Raw genomic sequence first — 19,165 nt, 5'->3', positions numbered from 1 at the left:
CATTTCAATACTTGTGTAGATGTAAAATGATTCATATGCATTATATGTGTAATGTTGCGAGATTTGATGGAATCTGTGTAGCCTGATATAAATTAGAAGAATATACATTTATTCAGTATCATTGAATACGAAAATAGTGAATAAAGTATGCAGGGAATCAAATCACACTACAAGCCTATATGGATAAAATGCTTACAAAATTTCACTTCACAAATGAGAATGCAAATTAATCGTACAAAGAAAATCTTTTGATTTTACAAATTGACAGAATCAATATATCTTAATCTTACTCTACCGTATAGCCTACTAATTTACTTGGAGTTTTAATACTTTGTATTTTACCATTTTCATCAGTTTGCCATTTTAATTCTTTTAATTGATTTCTACTTATCTTACGTTTATGTTTTGGTCTTTCTTTTTCACTTGTTATTGATTTTGATGAAAGTATAGAATTAGAATAAGGTATTGGTGGAGGTGGAGGTGGCATTTTAGTAGAATCAATTTGAGATTTACTTAATATATTATTTGAAGTAATTGATCGAGAAATTGAACGTTGTTGAATTAATTTATCGGATTGGATAGAATGAACAAATGATGAAGATTGTTTTTCACTATAAGGACCGTTGGATTGATGTTGATTAAGTATTGGATTTTCCGAATATGTTCTTCTTATTCCAATTTGTTTTTTCTCTTCAAACATACTACGTTTGTTATTTTCCAAAGTAAGTGGATCAGGAACATCATTACCAAATAACAAACTTGGTAGAACCTCTTTTGCCAATTCTCTAACCAAAACCGCGCTATCTTGTTTACTCAATTTTTCGACTATTTCCATTAAGCCGAAACGAGATATCAAACTTGCTTTATCAGGATGTTGATCGCATACTATCCTTGTAAGACGCAGCAAGTTGAGTTTGATCACTGCTTTATTTGACTTTTCGAGGGTGTCAGATAGGCGGACGTAAAATTCAGGATGTGATATGGAGGAGGTTAAAGAAGTCGACAGTCGAAGGATTTTTATCAGTCTGATTTAAATTGATTGTCTTAGTAATGTCTCTTTCGGAGCGAAATGCACACTTACGGATCTAATATACCCTCAAAAGATACGCCTGAAGCTTTTGCGAAACATTGCACTAATTTGTCAGAAGCTGATCGCTCGAGTAGGACATCTTCCACCCTGGCAGTCTCATCTTGCATCCTAAAAATAGCATCAGCTCCAACGGACCATTGTTTTCTTGGTTCGTCAATTGATGAGGTTATCACTCACCATGTTAGAATAGCATCTAGCGCGGATACTTGCCAATAAGGGTGAGATAGCAAATCAAGATACACTATTCAAGCCGAAAAGACGGATCAGCTCGTCAAAAGGCAATTTGGGAGTGCAGGGCCAACTCACAGCTCATTCCGTCATGCCTCCATAGTAACCTCCTGCTTCCTTTGCCAGCACTAGCCAGATCGCAAAGAAGCGGTAAAGCGAATTGCGTCAATTGCGATCCAGATTGTACGACTTTTTTTAGTAGTGGTATGATACCGCTCGAAGCAGCTTCTTCTTGTCGGGATTTGGACAAGCGGGTCATTGAGTAAATGGTCTGGAACAAGTTTGATCCGATTTCCTGCAGACCTAATGGTAAGGAGATGACCACAGGATGTCGAACATGATTAGCAGACTCACAGAAGCGTAAGCACCTTTCATATTCCTGGAGAGGATTCCAACTAAGATCTCCAACCCATTCGCGTTCTGCAATACTTCTATGAGCTGAGAAGATGTTGAAAGATGTTTGATGGCTTTGATTGCTACAACCAATGTTTTACCGCTCAGTAGGTTACAGGCTTTCAATATACCTAATCGTATAATTTTTAGCATTACATATAGCTAATAGCTCTATGTACTTACGAGTCACAACGCTCCTATCACCAAACGCATCCCTCACTCTCGCATCTGACTGAGCGACTTGACAAAATAGCAGCAAGGTAGAGACCGTCCTCTGTATTGCCGGTCCAGTCTCTTCCTTGTTTTCCTCTTTTGCGTCGTCATCTTTCAGTATCGAAAGAAGAGCCGTGGAGATGGGATCTAGTATACCTTCACGCACAAACATTCTCACGAAATCAGGTTTTGGAGTCGGAGATTGCAGCTCGAATACCGATGATATGCCTTCCAGCGAAGACAGAACTAACGTTCGATTCAAAGCGTAATCTTCATCCAAAAGTTCGACCAGAATGCGTAAGCCTCGACAAGAGATGAACATTTGCAATGTCAAGGCGGATCCAGTCAATTGTTGAATGAAATTGGACGCTTCTAAACGTGTTTCCAAAGAATGCCTTTTTGAGGTATACGGCTATTTGAAGGATATCAGCTACGATTGGTCGGCAAATCTTGTAAGTAAGTAGCAGATACGCACAATGATAACGGGTATCCCACCAATCAAGCAGAAAGATTCCAGCATCTCCAGATCACATGTAACGACCTACAGTGTCGCTTGATCAGCTACGTATCGATTGCCGAGGAGCAGTCCGACATACCAGGTTCACTATCTTCAATATTCTGACGGCAACATCTCTGCTTAGTCTGGACTCTAAGACTTCCAAGATACTACAAGGACGTCTCTCAGCATTCAGCTGAGCTAAAACATCATTTCCAAAGTTCTCACTCACGCAAGCATCCCGTGCTGAGCAACGAAATGAGCCTCCATGCCCATCTCGGTTGGCGTATTCTCAAGCAAAGCAAGCTGAAATCGGATGTCAGCGGCATTCTGGAGGACACTTTTTAAAAAGACTCACAAGCTCGTCACACCCTTCTTTCAATGCACTGTGCGAGGCGTTGGGCGTCAATCCTTCTACAAGCTTGTTAACATTCGCACAAAGCGTAGCCCTCTTATCCCTCAGTAATATCGCTTCCAGATCTTCCGTCACAAAATCGTCTTCAATTTCCGCAAAAGGATCTGCGTCTTCGTCCACTTCTTCTGATGCCCATGATGCATTAGACCGCCGTGTCAATTGCAGCGATTGTGACCTAAGACTCGATACTACACAGATTTCTTTATAAGTATCGGCCCTTGACAGGTGGCACAATTTAGAAGGACTCACCACTAGCTTGAGAAGGCTGAATCCCCTCGAAGATGTCATCGTAATCTTCTTCATCCTCCATATACTTATTAAGTTCTACTAAGCTCTCGCTGTTTTCAACACCTTCCCCAGGGGTAATTTTACCGCGAAGAGAGCTTTGCCTGGAAGAAGGCGGCGATCGTGCTTGATTACGGGGACTTGGTGTTGCTGGTACAGGCAACAAAGGGGAGTTTGAGGGTTTGGAGGGTGTCGAGGATGATCTGACAGGTGCCGTACGCGGTATAGGTGATAGGGGGACCTTATGGATGTCATCGGGATGCATCAGACCTCTTCGTCCTTGGTTCCTGAGCTGCTGCAGAGTATCAGCGCTAATTCGATGAAGATTTCTTCAGCAATAGCCACTAACCTTCAACTTGGCCAATTTGCTTTCCAAACCTTCGTCCTCGCCTAGACCTATATCAGAGTAATCCTCTACGTACCCCGCTGAGCTTGATTCCCTCACAGCTGCCGCTTTAGACTGTTGCATATCGCTAAGACTGGGAAATGGTTTGAGTCCTAGCGCCGGTGATTTTGTGGGTCTGAGAGTTTTCTGATTCACATCTTCGCTTGCCGCTGATTCTTCTCGCCCATCTACACCATCATAGATCCCGTTAGCTGTTTTGACGCGATTGTTGAGATCCCTTGAAAAAAAGAATTACATACGAGTCAACTTCTTGGACAACGTTATATCTGCTGCGAAATCATCGTCCCAACTTTCTTCTTCCCCGTCACTTTCCTTCGCTCGGTTTAACGCATCGCTTACATGAAGATTTTTGCCAATAAGACCAGTTTGAGGGATCGGTATAGGTAAATTCGAACCAGGCGGGACATGAGAAGAAATGGCATCACCAGAGGATCTTGAAGGTAGAGCAAATAAGCCAGGACCTAAAGGACCGTTCGATTCTCCCCGTTGACGAACCTTGGATACCGACTGTTTACGAGGTTGCGGAAGTGGTAAGCGTTTCAGCGTACCAATAGCTTTGGGTGAGGCTGTTTTCAATCGAAAGCTTAAGCATGAAATCATGATTACTGTCTTCAATGTCTGAATGGCTCACCATTCAATGCTTCATTCCATTCTTGTACCCGTTGTACAGCTTCATCATACACCGTAATAGGCTTCTTGGCTCTTACAGTCCCACCTCCGCCCGATCCAGCTGACCCTATACTAGTCTGCCCCACGCTCGAAGACGATTTCTTCTCATTCGATCTTACGGTATCTTTTCCGCCTGATGAGACTCTTACTGAACCAGCGCGAGATTGCGGTCTACCAGTGGCACCTGATTTAATTTGGGCAGGTAGGGAAGGAGCTTCGTTTGACTTTTTGACGCTCATCATCCATGGATGTCGTAAAAGCTTCTTTGCTGAAACTCGGAGATTCGGATCTTTTTGGAAACAATGATATAGGAAGTCTTTCACAATCTACGATAATTCTTTAAGTTGGTCTTCATGTTATTAGTAACGCAACAATGAACTTACAGGGCTAGCACCTTCGGGTATTCTCATACTTTCATCCTGTACAATTCTCCAAAGAGCTTGCATAGGTGCTAAATCTCCATAAGGAGGTTTACCTTCTAATAATTCAACAATTACACAACCTACAGACCAAATATCACTTGCAGTTGAAGCTCCATTTTGTTCGATAACTTCAGGTGCCATCCAATAAGGTGAACCAACAACTTGATTTCCATTTTCTTCTTTTTGAGTATTATGAAAAATCGATTGTTGATCATCATCAATTAAATTATTTATTTGTTTTAATTGATTTTTAGAAGAAGAATTAGAAGTAGAAGATACACCAAAATCAGCTAATTTTACAGAACCATCTTTATTTGTTAAAATATTTGCTCCTTTTATATCACGATGTATAACACCTTGTTCATGTAAATAAATTAATCCTTCTAAAACTTGTGAAATATAAACTGAAATTAAACTTTCAGGAAATTTACCAAATTTTTTTAAAATACTTTGTAAACTTCCATTTTCACAATATTCTAAAACAATAAATAAATTTTCTTTATCACGAGCAAATCCTTTATATTTAACTATATTTGGATGATTTAAATTTTTTAATAAATCAATTTCTGACATTATATCAGGTAATGAAGATTGTGGTAATGATAATAATGAAATTGATTTAATTGCTACTGTTTCACCTGTGAGAAAATTCAAAGCTCTATAAACTGATCCAGATGCTCCACGTCCTAGGATATCGCCTAGTTGATAATTTGATAAAGCTACTGCGGCTGCCATGGTGCATACTGAGTTGAATCTTCAGAAGAGAGGTGAATAGGCTCAAGGTTGTATTTAACTAAGAATTCAAGATCGAATTGAACAATAAATCTTTTCTATATCGTTTCTCGGTAGCGCATGATTCCGACGATGACGATGGCGATGGGATTATGGGTTTGATAGATTGATGGTCCGTGCAGAAGAAGTAGTTGGGGCTCCGTTTGTGATTGAAGGTATCGTCTTCATTTGTTCATCAAACGTATACTTGCGTCTTCAATGTATGTTTGGTGTAGTGATGAGCCTGTGACATTCTACGAGAGATAATGTATAAAGATTTGTTGCACTTAACAATGCTTGATGAGTGGTGTAAGATTACTGAATGGGCATTCGATATTTCGAATGAGTGAATGACTTCTGACGTTTACATCCGACGCGTTCAATAACAAAAACAAACCATTCACGTGTATCAGCCAGGACATTACTTCTATAAGCTCCGCTCACCTATTCCACTTCTTTGGATTCTGCTCAATAAATAATGATCACACAGATGTTCATGACATAAATGATTAATGCGTGCGCATCATGGAATTTTTGCATGGATCAACGTAATTATGTATGCATGGTATATAATGTCTGATATTTGATCTTCCTACCGAGCCAAGATGATTGCCTCACGATCTACAGATATTACCCAATGTCTGAGCTATAGTAGGTGGAAATCTAAATGCGCCCAAAGAAGGACCGAATTTCTCTCCTATCCTTCTTATACTGTTTTCGCAGACTAAATATGAACATGCATTAGCCTCCCATCATTTGGTCCAAACACAAAGTTGAACCCTATAAATAACTCACCATTCTTGGCATTTCCAAGCTCTTTACGGATCTCCGCTATTGCACATTCTTGCCCTTGTCCTAATACAGCAGCTTCGTACGATAACCTGCCTTCTAGGGAGATGATTGATGTTCTGACCCTGACGATGGCTTCAAGTGATGCAGGTAGAACTTGTTGAACGTATCCGTAAGTGTCTTCTTCTACTGACGCGAGGGTAAGGGTAGTAATAACTATGATAGGAATGCAAATCAGCCTTCAGACAATATGCAATCCTGCTATACATCGAGTATTCTAACCATACTGGAGAATTGACTCACTTTCAATGATTCTTTGCGCTAAGATCCAATCGGCTGCATTACCCCTCAAGCCCCTTATAGCCCATTCTTTACCAAGCCAATCATACAAACCCTGCCTCCAACCCCTTGCTTCGCCTAAAACAGTCCCTCCAATTTGGGTCGCTTCGATTCTCCCCACTACCTGCGTTTGAACTTCCTCAGCTTTCTTGATTGCTAGCGTACCGACCTGAGCAACCTTTGCAACTGGTTCAGGAGGGGCTTGACCAACCGGACCATCCAAAATTTCCTTTAATCCATAGGTAGATTGCTTCTTCGCTATTGGACGGAATATATCACCTTGTTTGATCGGGATCGCCCTTGGATCAGGTACAGCTGGTTTGGCGGGAGGGGGTGTAGTTCCTGAGGAAGCTGTTACCGGAGGAGCAGATAGCTTAGAATTGACTCGTCCGAGCTGGAGGAGCAGTTCTTGCCACAGTTCAGTGGTGAGATTTGGTGATTTGGAAATATCGGAGAAGAAGGCCGCACGGTGAGCGGGAATATGAGAGATTCGCAGGAGCTCCATCAAAGTGAATTGCTATGACACAAGTCAGTTGCAGATAAGGTTCCGAATCAGATCCAACTTGACGTACCAGGTAATAGGGCTCTTGGGACCTCATAGCGGTGACAAGGTATCGTTCCGGAGTGAGAGGTGACTTTTTGTAGAATGCCTCGAAGTTAAGAGGCTATCGAGGGATAGCAATCAGCTGTCTGATTCGCAATTGTTTAGCTTCAGCTCACTTGTGTTATATATGGCATCATGGCTTTGACCGGTAATTGCAATATGGCAAGGGCTACGATGTTCAATATGAGCAGCTGTGGCGCTAATGACCAAGCGCTAGGAACTCGAGCTGAAGATCTGGCAAACGACCCAATGAATGGGCTGTAGGTGCAATTGATCGTTAGTCATGAGTCCGGTATCATGATATATATGATATCTTGACTTACCGCAAGAAGAGAGACCAAACCCGCCAATTGATCCATTTCCAAACGTAGCCTCGAAGGACTATCCTATATGCGAATGGTCCAGCGATTGACCATATGAGAGACAGTGACAAAGAGTTATAAGTATTGAAGGTTAGGGCATCGAGTATGGCATTTTGTACAGCTCTACCAAATGGAATCTGGAGATGAAGGTTAGATTGGTCGAAATACGATGCTACAAGGAGATCAAAAGTGAACGCACCTTCTTTCGAGGCCATACAGGCTTCAAACTATCATTCAGTATATCTCTTGCTCCAATGATGAGGAACAATATCAAGTTGGAAGAGCAAAGTACGACCCTTCTCTCGTTCAAGGCGAACTTGTGGCGACTGATTTAAGAAGGATGTATCAGCTTAGTTGGCATCAGAACACACTATGAATAGATTAAGGGACTGACGTTGTAGGGCTAAATAATGCGAAATCATCCGTTCCTACTAAGATACACCACACGTTGGAAATGACCAAACTGAATGCTGCATAGCTGAACAAGAGGGTAATGGACCTTTCATTCCATAATGCTGAGACGAATGAGCCTAAAAGAGTAGGACGAGGTGCGAATTTAGGTGGTTCTGAAATATGTAAACGAGATTGTGAGCGCGTACTTAATGGTCAAGGAGACCAAAGGAAGAAAAGCTAATATTTTCGCTAGTAAAAATATTGTCAAGTTATGGGAAGTACTCACGAGTGATATATGATCTTCTAATTCTAAGTAAAATAGCTAAAGCGACAAATACCGGGATAGATAATACTATCGCTAGAGGTATTTTACCGAGAGCACCTATTGCAAAAGCGATCACATATCAGCGCTGTTCTAGCTTCGCAAACAATGAAACTTTCGCTCTGAGTAGGTGACAAGGATGACGTATGATCAGAGGTATCCAGACTTACCAGTATATAGAACTATCGATGTTGATAAGGTGACAGATATCCAAGCGCCTGTCCTCCATGCAAATGACATATATCTTTTCGATAGGAATTGCTGCGAAATCCGAATTGAATATCAGCTCTTGATCTGCGATTACTGAACAGTACGATTGAAATCGTTATATTGCTGGATTGAAGCCAAATTATACCTACGCGATATTGCTTCTCGATCTTCGCTAGGGGCTGAAAAATCCAAGGAGATTGTCAGCCAATTATCAATGGACTCTATGGGAGGTAGTGAACTCACAGGCAATGGCGGAGCGGGTGCTTTGGATGGTCCACCATTTGAGGTGCGAGAAAGAAGCGGTTGCGTTTGCATGACTGACATATCAACAAATTGGAAGGTCCAGTTTGACTTCTACGATATGGTAAGAATCAGCACGATCCTCATGCTCTACTTGTTTTTCGCAAGTGCAAATATAGTATTAATAAACGCTTCTATTTCCAACAAGAGACAACGAGAACCGATTTTGGGCAGCTTGGAAAATCATAATCCAGAGAGAATTCATTATCCGAAACGTCCTCGCGTCAAAAAGCCAACACGTGGCAATTTCACTCTTTCTTCTTATTTGCAAGATTGTCTACATTGTCTGTCTTGTCGTATAATATATGGATACATGATTACATGACAATTACATTGATAATTATCATAGCCACCTAATACACCTTTCCTAGCCCTCCGAATGATGGGTGCAAATTAGGCATCCCGTATCTTGTTGAAGAACAGACCGGCTGCTCCCCCTGTAAGAATGGTAACACTAGTATATATAAGGAGAATGCCCTAAGCGCATGAGTAAATATCATCAGCGTGATGCATAAAACAGATACCAGAATTTAGGAGCCTACTCACATAGTTCTTATAGCCATATGCACCGATCCCGCCTCTCAAAGCGTCGTATTTGAGCAAAGATTCCGATATGGGACCTGTACAGATGAACGACGTCTTGTAAGCGGCGAGTTTCTTTTTTTAAATCGTTGATCAAAGGATGTGAGTAGGCAATGAAGAGACGGGCTGGCGGGCTAGCTGGGCAGCGAGGAGCAAGATTGACTACTCACCAGAACTCATATTTCCAACACCTCGTGTAAAAGCGAAAATCGAAAATGTTAAAGCTGTGACAGCTGGATCATCTCCTGATATGTTGAATCAGGGAATTAGTAGATGATTCTTTCGATTCAGATAACGGCTATTACCACTCACGAGCCACAAGATGTATGATTTTCGACCAAACAGCGGAGAAACTCGGACCGAGAAGACCAAAGATAATTGCAAAAGTCACCAATACACCTGAATTCTTTCCAAATCCCCATAAGAATGCACAAGCTGCTGCGCTGCCTACACACGATATGAGAATAGTAGTTCTCAGAGACGTTCGATCGGAAAGCCATCCAAGCAGTCCATTCCCAATAGCAGTTGCCGCTGTTCGTCAAAGCGACAATGAGCATTGCTTCTGATTGATGAATGGAGAATTACATACCATTCAAAATGGCTACGAGTGCAGTACCATTGGGTTTGTTCAATCCGAGATCATCCACATAAGCTGTGATACAAGATTGCAAGGGGTTCAGTTGAGCTACTTGCTACCAATGAAGGAAGGATCGACTTACAAGGTAACCATAAACTAGGAACGAAATTGCCCAAACTCGTCACACCAATGACCATCATTCCCAAATATAATGCTTTTCTCTTACTAAACGCCCAATCAATTCTAGGTCTAATTCGACTTATACCATCTTGATCATATCGTGAAAGTGGAATTCTTCTTTTAATAGGAATTAAAGCAATCATTCCAGTAATGATATATCCTATACCAATTGAAACCATTGCTGCTTTATAACCGAATCTTTTTAATAACCCTTGCATTAAGAAAGGGAAAATTGTTCCTCCTGCACCTGTACCACCATACATCATTCCAGAGGCAAATCCTCTTGATGCGTGCCACCATTCGAAAAGAAGTGTTGCGCAAGGTAGGTATGAAGCTTTGTCATCAAATGTTTGTTAGCGGAAATAAACACACATGTACAAAAGTGTGATAAATGTAAGAGCTCACCGCATGACAATGGGTATAAGATACCAATAGTAATGATCAAATGCCAAGGCTAATTCCAATCGACAAGTCAGCAGGACTGTAGATGGATCTGAACCCTTATATCTTACTCACTTTTGTTACGAAAGCACTAGCTATTACCGATACGGAGCCAATGATCAGACCAATTACTTGTATAGTTTTCGTCCATCTAGGTAACGCCGTGAAAACCCTACCGATACAAGTTAGCTTAACCCCTATTAGAGATCTAGAGTGACAGACTTACGGTCCAAAGAAAGCACATGACATATATAAAAGACCAGTCTGCAAAGTAGCAGCTAAAGTAATAGCAGAAGCTCCTTCACCTTCAAAAAGTGTATTTGTCCAATATACATGTAAAATACCAATTGAAAATGGTAATCCCCAAATCAACATTTCCATATATGTCGCGCCCAATAGAAAAAGCCATGCTTGTTTACCACCATCTACAGGTGGAAGAACTTCTATAGATATCTCTTCATTTAGTTGATCTCGACTTGCTCCTAATCCTGAAGCTGTTTGGTTATCCGCTTCTACAGTAGGAATATCTTTCATAGAAGGTGTTTGATCTCGCGGTCGAAGTTCTCCTTCATAAGTTGACCTTTGCGCCGTCATCGCAATCAACTCTATCTCATTCTCAGCCGTCATGTTGCTTTCCTGTGTCCGGGTACTAAGATGTAGTACACGAAGAAGAAGTTGAATTCGATACTTGAGTTCAAGTATTTATCTTTATTAGCAAAGTGGATCTTCGGTTATTCCGACGCTAAAAAGGGGAAATCTTCGGTAATAGGCGAAATCTGATCTATCTGCACGTGACGATAAACTCATATTTAATCGTTTAATCAGGCCTTTTGGCGTTCAGATCTGTTCTATCAATTCGTGTTTTGTCCACAAATATCTTCTCGTTCTTATCTCCGCGCCCAAAGACGGGCCTCTTACGCGGATTGAATTTTTTTCTAGCGATATCCGAGGTGACACTCCGTATTTAATCGTATGAACCAGATCAGCTCCACAAAGCCCCGCTGTTATCGATCTTTGCCGCTTAGAAGTCCCGCTCTTCGAAAGGATTTGTGAAATGCTTGAGTGTATCTCACTATACAGATTGCTTGCCTGTAAATATTGAACATTGGAAAGGCTTCTCATGGTCATGACAAAAGATCGATAGCTCGTTGTGCGCTATATACATGGACTGAGCAGCGCGAAGCCGCTTTACTAGATCCTTTCAGTTACAAGTTCCGGCCACTTGGCGGAATCTGGAAAGCATTGTAATACGATTGACAGGATGAATGGAGGGATAGCTCTTACAGACTTCGAAATGATATTGCATGATTAGATAAGCACAGGCCATAGTACTGTATCAGACTTCGAGCAAGATATAAATACGGTAGATTTCAAGTTTACAGTCCTATCATTTGTTAGTCATCCAATTAACTTAATTTTATACGATAAAGATGTCAATTACAGATGCAGAAACTCAAACTTTTCTCGATCAATTCTTCGATGATCTCAAAATCAATTTTTCGGAGGAACGTAAGTGAAGCTTTCGATTTTACACTTTCATGTATACAAATTAAAATATTTCTTTAGTAACATCGGCATATGAGCGAGTGAAGAGCAGACAGACGGTGGAAGAATATAAAAGTGATAAATGGTCCGGAACCATCGATGAGGAACTCATGGTTACGCTGTTGACCGATGAGGCAAAGAAAGAGCTAGAATCAGAGTATAAAGCACTTCAAGGAGAGTCTTCGAAGTTCAAAACAGAGTTTACAGTCTACCTGTCTACTCTTGACACTAATGCGGGTGAGTCTTCCTATCGAATCGAAAATGACACCGGAAACTGATATTCTTATCCGATTAGACAGACAGCGTGCTCTCCACAGGAAGTACGCCACATGGAAGATGCGAGAAGATGTCCAAGTGCACGATAGTCGTAGAAGAATCCTTACAAACAAGCTTACTCTTCCAATTCAGAAGTTCGAAAAGTGATTGTCACACCTGGTATATTTGAGTGGCCCAGAGAAGCGTTTGCCTTTCATAGTTCTCCTATTATCATTTGAGTGTATATCTTAACCAAGTCGACTGAATGTATACTTGCCTGCCGCACTGTTCTTACAACCACCTTGACAGCAGGTCTTAATGCGTAATCCACTTCAGAAATAGGTTTACAGTGACACTTCAGCCAGACAGGAAGAACGAGACGTCCGAACTCAGATGTCCTTTTATGCCACATTAATGGAGGATAGCGTCTAAGGCTTGCAAACATTTGATCCTGTGTTCAGTATCGTAGATGTGGTCGCTATCGGAATGATGTCATGGACATCCTTACTTTTCTGTACTGCTAGATCGATACTGCATTCAAGATTGAAAAATAACGGGCAATTGGAATTTCACTTGTGACATCATCCAAATGCTTTCTACTTTTCATCCAAAAGAAGACTGCTGGTCCTTCTCATACGCATTTGAGCATCTATACATCTTTTGTGCTGTTAAAGTCGCGCTGCAGGTCAAGAATGGAAAAATGTGAAAACCTGCAATGACGCTTGTGAGGTCATTTTTGAATTTGAAATTATCTTTAACAATGGATTTGTCAGTCCTTTTTTCCAAAGAGAAGTCGACAGGATACCCACCAATTCGGCTGGTTGAGGATCATAACTCTGTAAAAGGGCACAGTATTGACCCAGTCGCCACTGTTTTGTTATATTCTACCAAGAGATACACAATACTGAACCCTGTTATATCTTACTTGGAGATAATCCGATCTAAATCATGTCCGATAACTCCTCTTCTGGCTTAGGCTTACCCCTTACCATGAGAGACTACACCGATTTACCAGTTCCCATTAATTCACATGGCGAAGAGGCGACTACTGTGGTCAACTTATCATACATTGCCGAGTGTGAGTAGTTCCTCATACTATGTTCGGCTCGTCCAACTATTGCTGCTGATCCGGAGTCTGGTCGATTCACTCAGCCTGGCGAGATTACATAAAGAAATATGGTATACCAGAAAGCAAAAGTAGGAACGGACAATGGTATTGTGATTGGTCAAGATATGACCCACAGCTCATGACTATAACCAAGAGATTGGAAGACAAGTTTCCCAACAAGAGACCAGATACAAGTCAGTGTTCTGTGCATTTCACTTAGAATGATCTCCAAACTGATAAATTATCTATCCTAACCCAGTCCGTAACGCAACTTTGCCTTACTTGACTGCTATATCTCAAATCGACGGATATTTGACCCTTAAACCATCTGAAAAGGGTAGGTTTGAGCGCTTGTCAAACGTATATGAAAACTCACCTCGGTATTTTGATGAACGAAGCTTCATACGTTAAGATGGTTAATGGAAAATCCGGATCCAAACAGCTTTCACAAGCTTACACAGATTATCAGAAGTCCGGAGAAGATATTCTCAATATAATGACTGATAGAATTACTAAACCCGATAATCTGGATCTGGAGAATCCTCTTTTCACGTTGACGACAAATATTAACTCTAATCCTTGTCTGGCATTTTGGGACGAAATGAAGTCTAAGGGCGAAGCTGACAGATTTATAAATCATCGCAAGGTATTTCAAGATCTCTTGAGCAAAGCCACAAGTGCCCATGGACAGTCTAGCGGGGAGCAGGAGTAAATGCACTATTGAGGTATGATTCATCTAAAGATCTAACATACTCGTTATCATCATATTATCTTTGAGTATCATTATCGTCACATTATTTGTAAATATTATTCGCTTTATGCGTTCAGTGTTCTAATTACCGGGTAGATTGGACGCGAAGTAGACGGTAGAGGAATATTTCATCCCACTCTCTCTTTCCTCTAATATATCCCACCAGAATTCTTCTATTACATTTAGCTTTAATTCCATTCATCATTGTGTAATTCCGAAATATATATACAATGTTTTATGCCTTCAATTGAATGATTACGCCAATGGTAAATAACTCTTTCTCCTATTCGCTTCTTCCTCTGAAAATTTCCACATAAACCATTCAGTTTTATTCGGAATGCTTGCAACAGACTCTTGAGGTAGATCAGAAGTAGAAGACATGATTATATCTTGTTCAATTTGGCCAATAAAGGGATTAGTGATATTCGATATATTTGATTGACTGACAGGTAAATCATTGATTGGATCAGCTGGTAAGGGGATTTTATGTATAATCAATCGATGTTTATGGAGAGCTTGTAATGATGGATGAAGGTGAGGTTTATCTGGGCAATATTGCATGAATATAGATCAGTTTCTGGATTAAAGGGGAAGTTATAAAGGGGAAATTGTATCGAATAGAATATTAAGATATAATGAGTTTTCCACTCACTATCAAGTAAACAAACGAAAACTCCCATTCTTGATGGATCAGATTCTTTGCCTTTCATATTTTCCGAAGATACTTCATTTGATTTCGTATATCCTGTTTGACAATTATTACCTGAATTTAGCAGGCTAGATGATAATAGAACCGATGAATGCTTACGATCAGGTATAACTTGAATAGGCTGTATATTCTGTGGTAAGATCCAGAAAACCTGCTCCTGCTTTGCAGCATTTTCCTGTGCTTGATCATTGGAAGACATCTTCGGTACTTTACTGGCTTATCAAACTGTGTTTCGGTGGATTGTAAGAACGCCTTATGAATTTGATATCAAGTCTTCTGATCTGTTGTTGAGGCTGTGTTCGTTCCACTTCCCAAGTTGGTCCCTTTCTTACTCAAAGGATCAATCGTTTGATTGTGATAGATCGATATTCAGTCCGAATGATCCTTCAGCTTTTAGTAACATAGCTCATAGCTAATTGAAAGGAAACAAACTACAACTCGTCGAATATGTAGAGCTGTTCAATGCGTAAGGTTATAAATAGTAGGAACATCCAGAATGTTGACAAGTTTAGAAGACATAAATCAAGCAGATCAAAGCGGCACCGGGTGTTAACAGCTCGTATCTTGCCGGCTTGAACCGCCAGATCAAAATGAGCAGCTCAAATTCAACATAACAGTAACTAACCCAACTATCACAATGATAGTGCTCGCTTACTGCGATGTCGATTTGCGCAATAGTGGCATGAAGACGTGATCGCTCAACAGAAGGTGAGACAGACTTCGATATCGTTTGCCTCCCTGCGCAAACTCCTTATCACAATTTGCAACACCTCTCAACGAATCACCCCGACTTCAAACGAGCAATCTCACATTGTCGTCCAAATAAGACCATATAGATGCGAAATGAAATATGTCATCACTCTGAGAAAGCTAGAGAGAATTTTGTTGTTGTACAAATCATCCTCTTTCTAGTTCAATCTAATCCCATCTGAACCAAGCCTAAAACCATTCTAAACGTATTGTATAGTTTATCGGAGTCGTCTGTAGAATTGATGATCGTCAGCAATCATATATCCCTGGATAGTTTCTTTTGATTTGGAAGCCGAGATGTATCGATGAGAGTTGAATGGCGAGATTGTCAAAATAAAACAAAACGATCCGATCGGGAGAGTATTGTACATTCTGAATACTAGAAAGAGATAAAAAGCAGATGAAACAACGACTCACCGAGCTTCTCGTTCGGATTCCAAAAGAGCCAAGATATCGTTAACTCTAACGGGACCTTTAACGTTTCGGATGATAGATCGGTTAGATTCGTCCATGAATTCAACTCGGACTTGGGTGACACCACCTCGAGAACCGGTTCGGCCGAGGACCTGCAGGTGAAGATGGGCGTGTGGTGGATTGGACGGTATAACGATATAAATAAAAATCATTGGTGTGTTGAAAATGATGAGTTGGTGAATTAAAGTGATTCAATTGAAGGAATAGCAACAAAGACGTCAGCATAACTCTACAACCAGCATTATCAGGTCCGATGATAGTATCGTCTCGTCCATCTTCACGATCTTCCATCCCTCCATGAGCCTGGTACACGAAAACCCATTTCGTGATCCCGGATACCCCAACTGCTTCCAGCCTATATCCATCTATCTCATCCAACCTGATCCAGCAGCATAACCCCCATGGGATATATCATTAAATTCCTCCTGGATTATGTTCCAAAGATAGGCTGAAAATCCTCTCCTTCTTTCCTCCGAGATGCATCATCCTTATTCCCTCCTTATATCTCATCACTCAATAATCCTTCATCTTTTGCAAAACATCCTTAATATCTTCCATCTCTACTCTTCCAAAACGATACTACCATCAGACTGATTGAATGTGACGAATAAATACTGACCTTGAGGACACGGGCAAGCTTGACTGGTTGCTTGTTGGTAGATTCCTATATAATCATAACAAAATCAGCATTGTCTCTCTTCGCTCCTTCATGTAAATATATCGCCTGCGTAACAGTATTGCCAGGATGATGATAGGTGATATCAACTAACCATTTTGAGTGTCTTTTTAGTTGAAGGATAAAGAAGATCAAAATGTCAATTAAACGATTTTAAAGGTTTTGTGTAAATTACCGTTAGTGTATCCAGTCAGAGTGAACGACGGCAACGATTGGTGGAATGGTGGAATGGTTGAATTGTGAATTGGTGAATTGGCCCCAAACCCTGTAACAAACACGTACAGTGGTAAAATGAGCTATGGTGAGTAAAGTGCAGAGGTAACATGGTAGAAGGGAGGATTCAGGAACAAGCTGGATAAGTGTGGCAGACTTGATTCAGAATCAGTATTATGGTCTCTTTTGTCGGCGATAACTTATATCCGATCATCGCGTGTATCTCAGTCCGATAGACTGGTGTACTTCCGCCTTTTCTCAATTTATAACGCGCTTTCAGAGAATTCATATGCTTTTTATGAGATTACAATTATGCTTATGCTTGAGATTAGATATCCCCACTCTACAAAAAACTACAAAATCATAATACACGATCATTATGCTACTAATACTCTAATTGTACAACGAATGATTATTATTTAGATTCTAACACTTGAAAACAATGATTAATACTTCCCACTCTTAATTCGGCGTCTTTCCGATACGACATTGCTTAGAAGAATAATGTCCTCTTCACACTTAAATTTTTCCTTATCCCAAGAAATCTTTAAGTAAAACAGCTGGATCTTCATATTTCCAATGTAAAGTATGTTTTTTATCTTTTTTAGTTGAAGCTTCATCTCCAGTTTTAGTATTATCAATTTTTAATAATTGACTTTCTAATAATCTAGCTTGCATAATTTCAGATTTCGTTATTTTACTTGATTCCATTTTCTGTTTTTCAGTTTGTGTAATACTACTACTACTATTATCTGTTATAATTCTTTTATAATTTTCATAAGGTGATTGTCCATATCCTAATCCATTAGGCGTAGGAAGTGGAGTGAATTCTTCCGATAGTTTACCATTTAATTCTGTTGAAGAAGTATTTGAATCTTTTAAAGTTGTTGGTGATTCCGTAGGATGTATTTGACCTGATTGTAATTTATATAAAGCAGGTGAAATTTGAGGATGTAAATTTGGATTTAATATCATTAAATGATTAATTCCATTTAAATCTGCTTTAGGTATTTTCCCAATGTCATCATTTTGATTATTTCCTTCATTTGCTTTAATATCTTTTGAATCTTGTGATGATTTTTTTGAAGGAATATGAACTGTTCCTATACCTGGACGATTACTTGCTGTTAAATGAACAACGGAATGTAACATATCTTCTAGGTGATTATCTAATCCTACGGCTAAAAATTCTCCAATTTCATGAGATGAATCAGGAGCAAGTGTTAATCCATGTATTTTAGCATATTGCGATAATCGCAAAGAAAGTTGAGTAGACGATGGAAGATGCCGCGATGGAAGTGCTAATGGCGTGGAATGGGTATCTGATATACATTAAATAGATTTAGCTTTGACATTTGGGATGTGATAGAAGAAAATCTAGAGATTCAGATATGCAAATACGACGAGTGGCGCAACAGCTTACTTTGTTGTATCGTACCCCATCCTCCTGCCCTCTTATTTGATATATTTTCATCAATCTCTACTTCCTCTTCAGCATTATTAGCATTCTTACCCAAAACTGATCTTCTAATTCTAGCTCTTTCTCTTCCATTAATACCCATAATCCAATTCTGAACTCGTAATTTAGGTTCAATATGTTCTTCATCAATATCAAATTCTACATCATCATATCCAACCCTTTTGCGCTTTTTCGATGAAGAAGCTGTAATAGGGGTATAAAGTGTAGGGGGAATTGATGCGTTATTCAAAAGTGATAAAAGAAGAGTATTATGTAAATCAACTATATAAAATATATTACATCAGCAAGATTCATGTCAAGGATGTGTTATATTATTAGGATAGAGACGATTTATACTCACGCTTATCTCCTTTAAACCAACTCTTTACCATTCCTTCTAATTCACCTCTTCCAATTTGACCTAATAAATAACCATTAAGAGCTTTCCAATAAGGTAACCCATCTTCTCCTAATACATCATGTAGTTGTTGTTTAATAGAATGAGTATCAATTCTTTCAAATGGTATAGGTTTTTGTACAGTTTTAGGATTTGATAATTGACCATTTTGATATGAATTGACAAGTGAGGAAGATGAAAAGGGTAAATGAGATTGAGGTGACATTTTGAATGTTATATCCACCCTCTTTTCTCCAGAGAACTTCCTACACCTAGATAAGATCTATATCTACCGGTCAGAAGTACTTGTATGGGTGGATGGATCGATATTACCTGGATGT

At 39.9% G+C, this 19,165-nt stretch overlaps 8 protein-coding genes across 8 annotated transcripts; 2 read left to right on the top strand and 6 right to left on the bottom strand.

Annotated features, from left to right (window-relative positions):
• Nucleotides 1-286: 286 nt before the first annotated feature.
• Nucleotides 287-5,352, bottom strand: I206_104585 (uncharacterized protein; the record flags this gene model as incomplete). The annotated part of the gene is made up of 15 exons (XM_019153884.1): nt 287-1,025; nt 1,082-1,198; nt 1,268-1,331; nt 1,397-1,613; nt 1,673-1,842; nt 1,895-2,336; nt 2,400-2,465; nt 2,521-2,590; nt 2,653-2,726; nt 2,779-3,023; nt 3,085-3,412; nt 3,470-3,693; nt 3,766-4,092; nt 4,158-4,521; nt 4,579-5,352. The coding sequence occupies 15 exons, from the start codon at nt 5,350-5,352 to the stop codon at nt 287-289; spliced, it is 4,221 nt and encodes a 1,406-aa protein (XP_019012624.1).
• Nucleotides 5,353-6,002: 650 nt separating this feature from the next.
• I206_104584 (uncharacterized protein) lies at nt 6,003-8,731 on the bottom strand (the record flags this gene model as incomplete). The annotated part of the gene is made up of 12 exons (XM_070202976.1): nt 6,003-6,112; nt 6,184-6,393; nt 6,481-7,033; nt 7,089-7,181; nt 7,237-7,378; nt 7,444-7,619; nt 7,682-7,808; nt 7,877-8,048; nt 8,162-8,257; nt 8,368-8,458; nt 8,557-8,586; nt 8,651-8,731. 12 exons carry the CDS (start codon nt 8,729-8,731, stop codon nt 6,003-6,005), a joined length of 1,881 nt encoding a protein of 626 aa, XP_070059077.1.
• A 369-nt stretch (nt 8,732-9,100) lies between these two features.
• On the bottom strand, nt 9,101-11,114 carry I206_104583 (uncharacterized protein; the record flags this gene model as incomplete). Its single annotated transcript, XM_019153882.1, has 9 exons — nt 9,101-9,184; nt 9,254-9,327; nt 9,460-9,534; nt 9,602-9,820; nt 9,879-9,941; nt 10,009-10,380; nt 10,452-10,500; nt 10,563-10,659; nt 10,714-11,114. The coding sequence occupies 9 exons, from the start codon at nt 11,112-11,114 to the stop codon at nt 9,101-9,103; spliced, it is 1,434 nt and encodes a 477-aa protein (XP_019012622.1).
• An 803-nt stretch (nt 11,115-11,917) lies between these two features.
• Nucleotides 11,918-12,455, top strand: I206_104582 (uncharacterized protein; the record flags this gene model as incomplete). Its single annotated transcript, XM_019153881.1, has 3 exons — nt 11,918-11,996; nt 12,054-12,269; nt 12,328-12,455. The coding sequence occupies 3 exons, from the start codon at nt 11,918-11,920 to the stop codon at nt 12,453-12,455; spliced, it is 423 nt and encodes a 140-aa protein (XP_019012621.1).
• Nucleotides 12,456-13,235: 780 nt separating this feature from the next.
• On the top strand, nt 13,236-14,107 carry I206_104581 (uncharacterized protein; the record flags this gene model as incomplete). The annotated part of the gene is made up of 4 exons (XM_019153880.1): nt 13,236-13,365; nt 13,440-13,589; nt 13,655-13,732; nt 13,794-14,107. The coding sequence occupies 4 exons, from the start codon at nt 13,236-13,238 to the stop codon at nt 14,105-14,107; spliced, it is 672 nt and encodes a 223-aa protein (XP_019012620.1).
• Nucleotides 14,108-14,401: 294 nt separating this feature from the next.
• I206_104580 (40S ribosomal eS28 domain-containing protein) lies at nt 14,402-15,054 on the bottom strand (the record flags this gene model as incomplete). The annotated part of the gene is made up of 3 exons (XM_019153879.2): nt 14,402-14,691; nt 14,799-14,891; nt 14,955-15,054. 3 exons carry the CDS (start codon nt 15,052-15,054, stop codon nt 14,402-14,404), a joined length of 483 nt encoding a protein of 160 aa, XP_019012619.2.
• A 964-nt stretch (nt 15,055-16,018) lies between these two features.
• Nucleotides 16,019-16,852, bottom strand: I206_104579 (40S ribosomal protein S28; the record flags this gene model as incomplete). Its single annotated transcript, XM_070202975.1, has 3 exons — nt 16,019-16,171; nt 16,699-16,743; nt 16,850-16,852. The coding sequence occupies 3 exons, from the start codon at nt 16,850-16,852 to the stop codon at nt 16,019-16,021; spliced, it is 201 nt and encodes a 66-aa protein (XP_070059076.1).
• A 647-nt stretch (nt 16,853-17,499) lies between these two features.
• Nucleotides 17,500-19,050, bottom strand: I206_104578 (uncharacterized protein; the record flags this gene model as incomplete). Its single annotated transcript, XM_019153878.1, has 3 exons — nt 17,500-18,290; nt 18,392-18,709; nt 18,789-19,050. 3 exons carry the CDS (start codon nt 19,048-19,050, stop codon nt 17,500-17,502), a joined length of 1,371 nt encoding a protein of 456 aa, XP_019012618.1.
• Nucleotides 19,051-19,165: the final 115 nt, after the last annotated feature.

The sequence above is a fragment of the Kwoniella pini genome, chromosome 6 (genome assembly GCF_000512605.2).
Source record: "Kwoniella pini CBS 10737 chromosome 6, complete sequence".
In the NCBI taxonomy this organism is placed as follows: domain Eukaryota; kingdom Fungi; phylum Basidiomycota; class Tremellomycetes; order Tremellales; family Cryptococcaceae; genus Kwoniella; species Kwoniella pini.
Note: the sequence above shows the minus strand (reverse complement) of the source record. Positions and strands in the feature narration are given on the sequence as shown.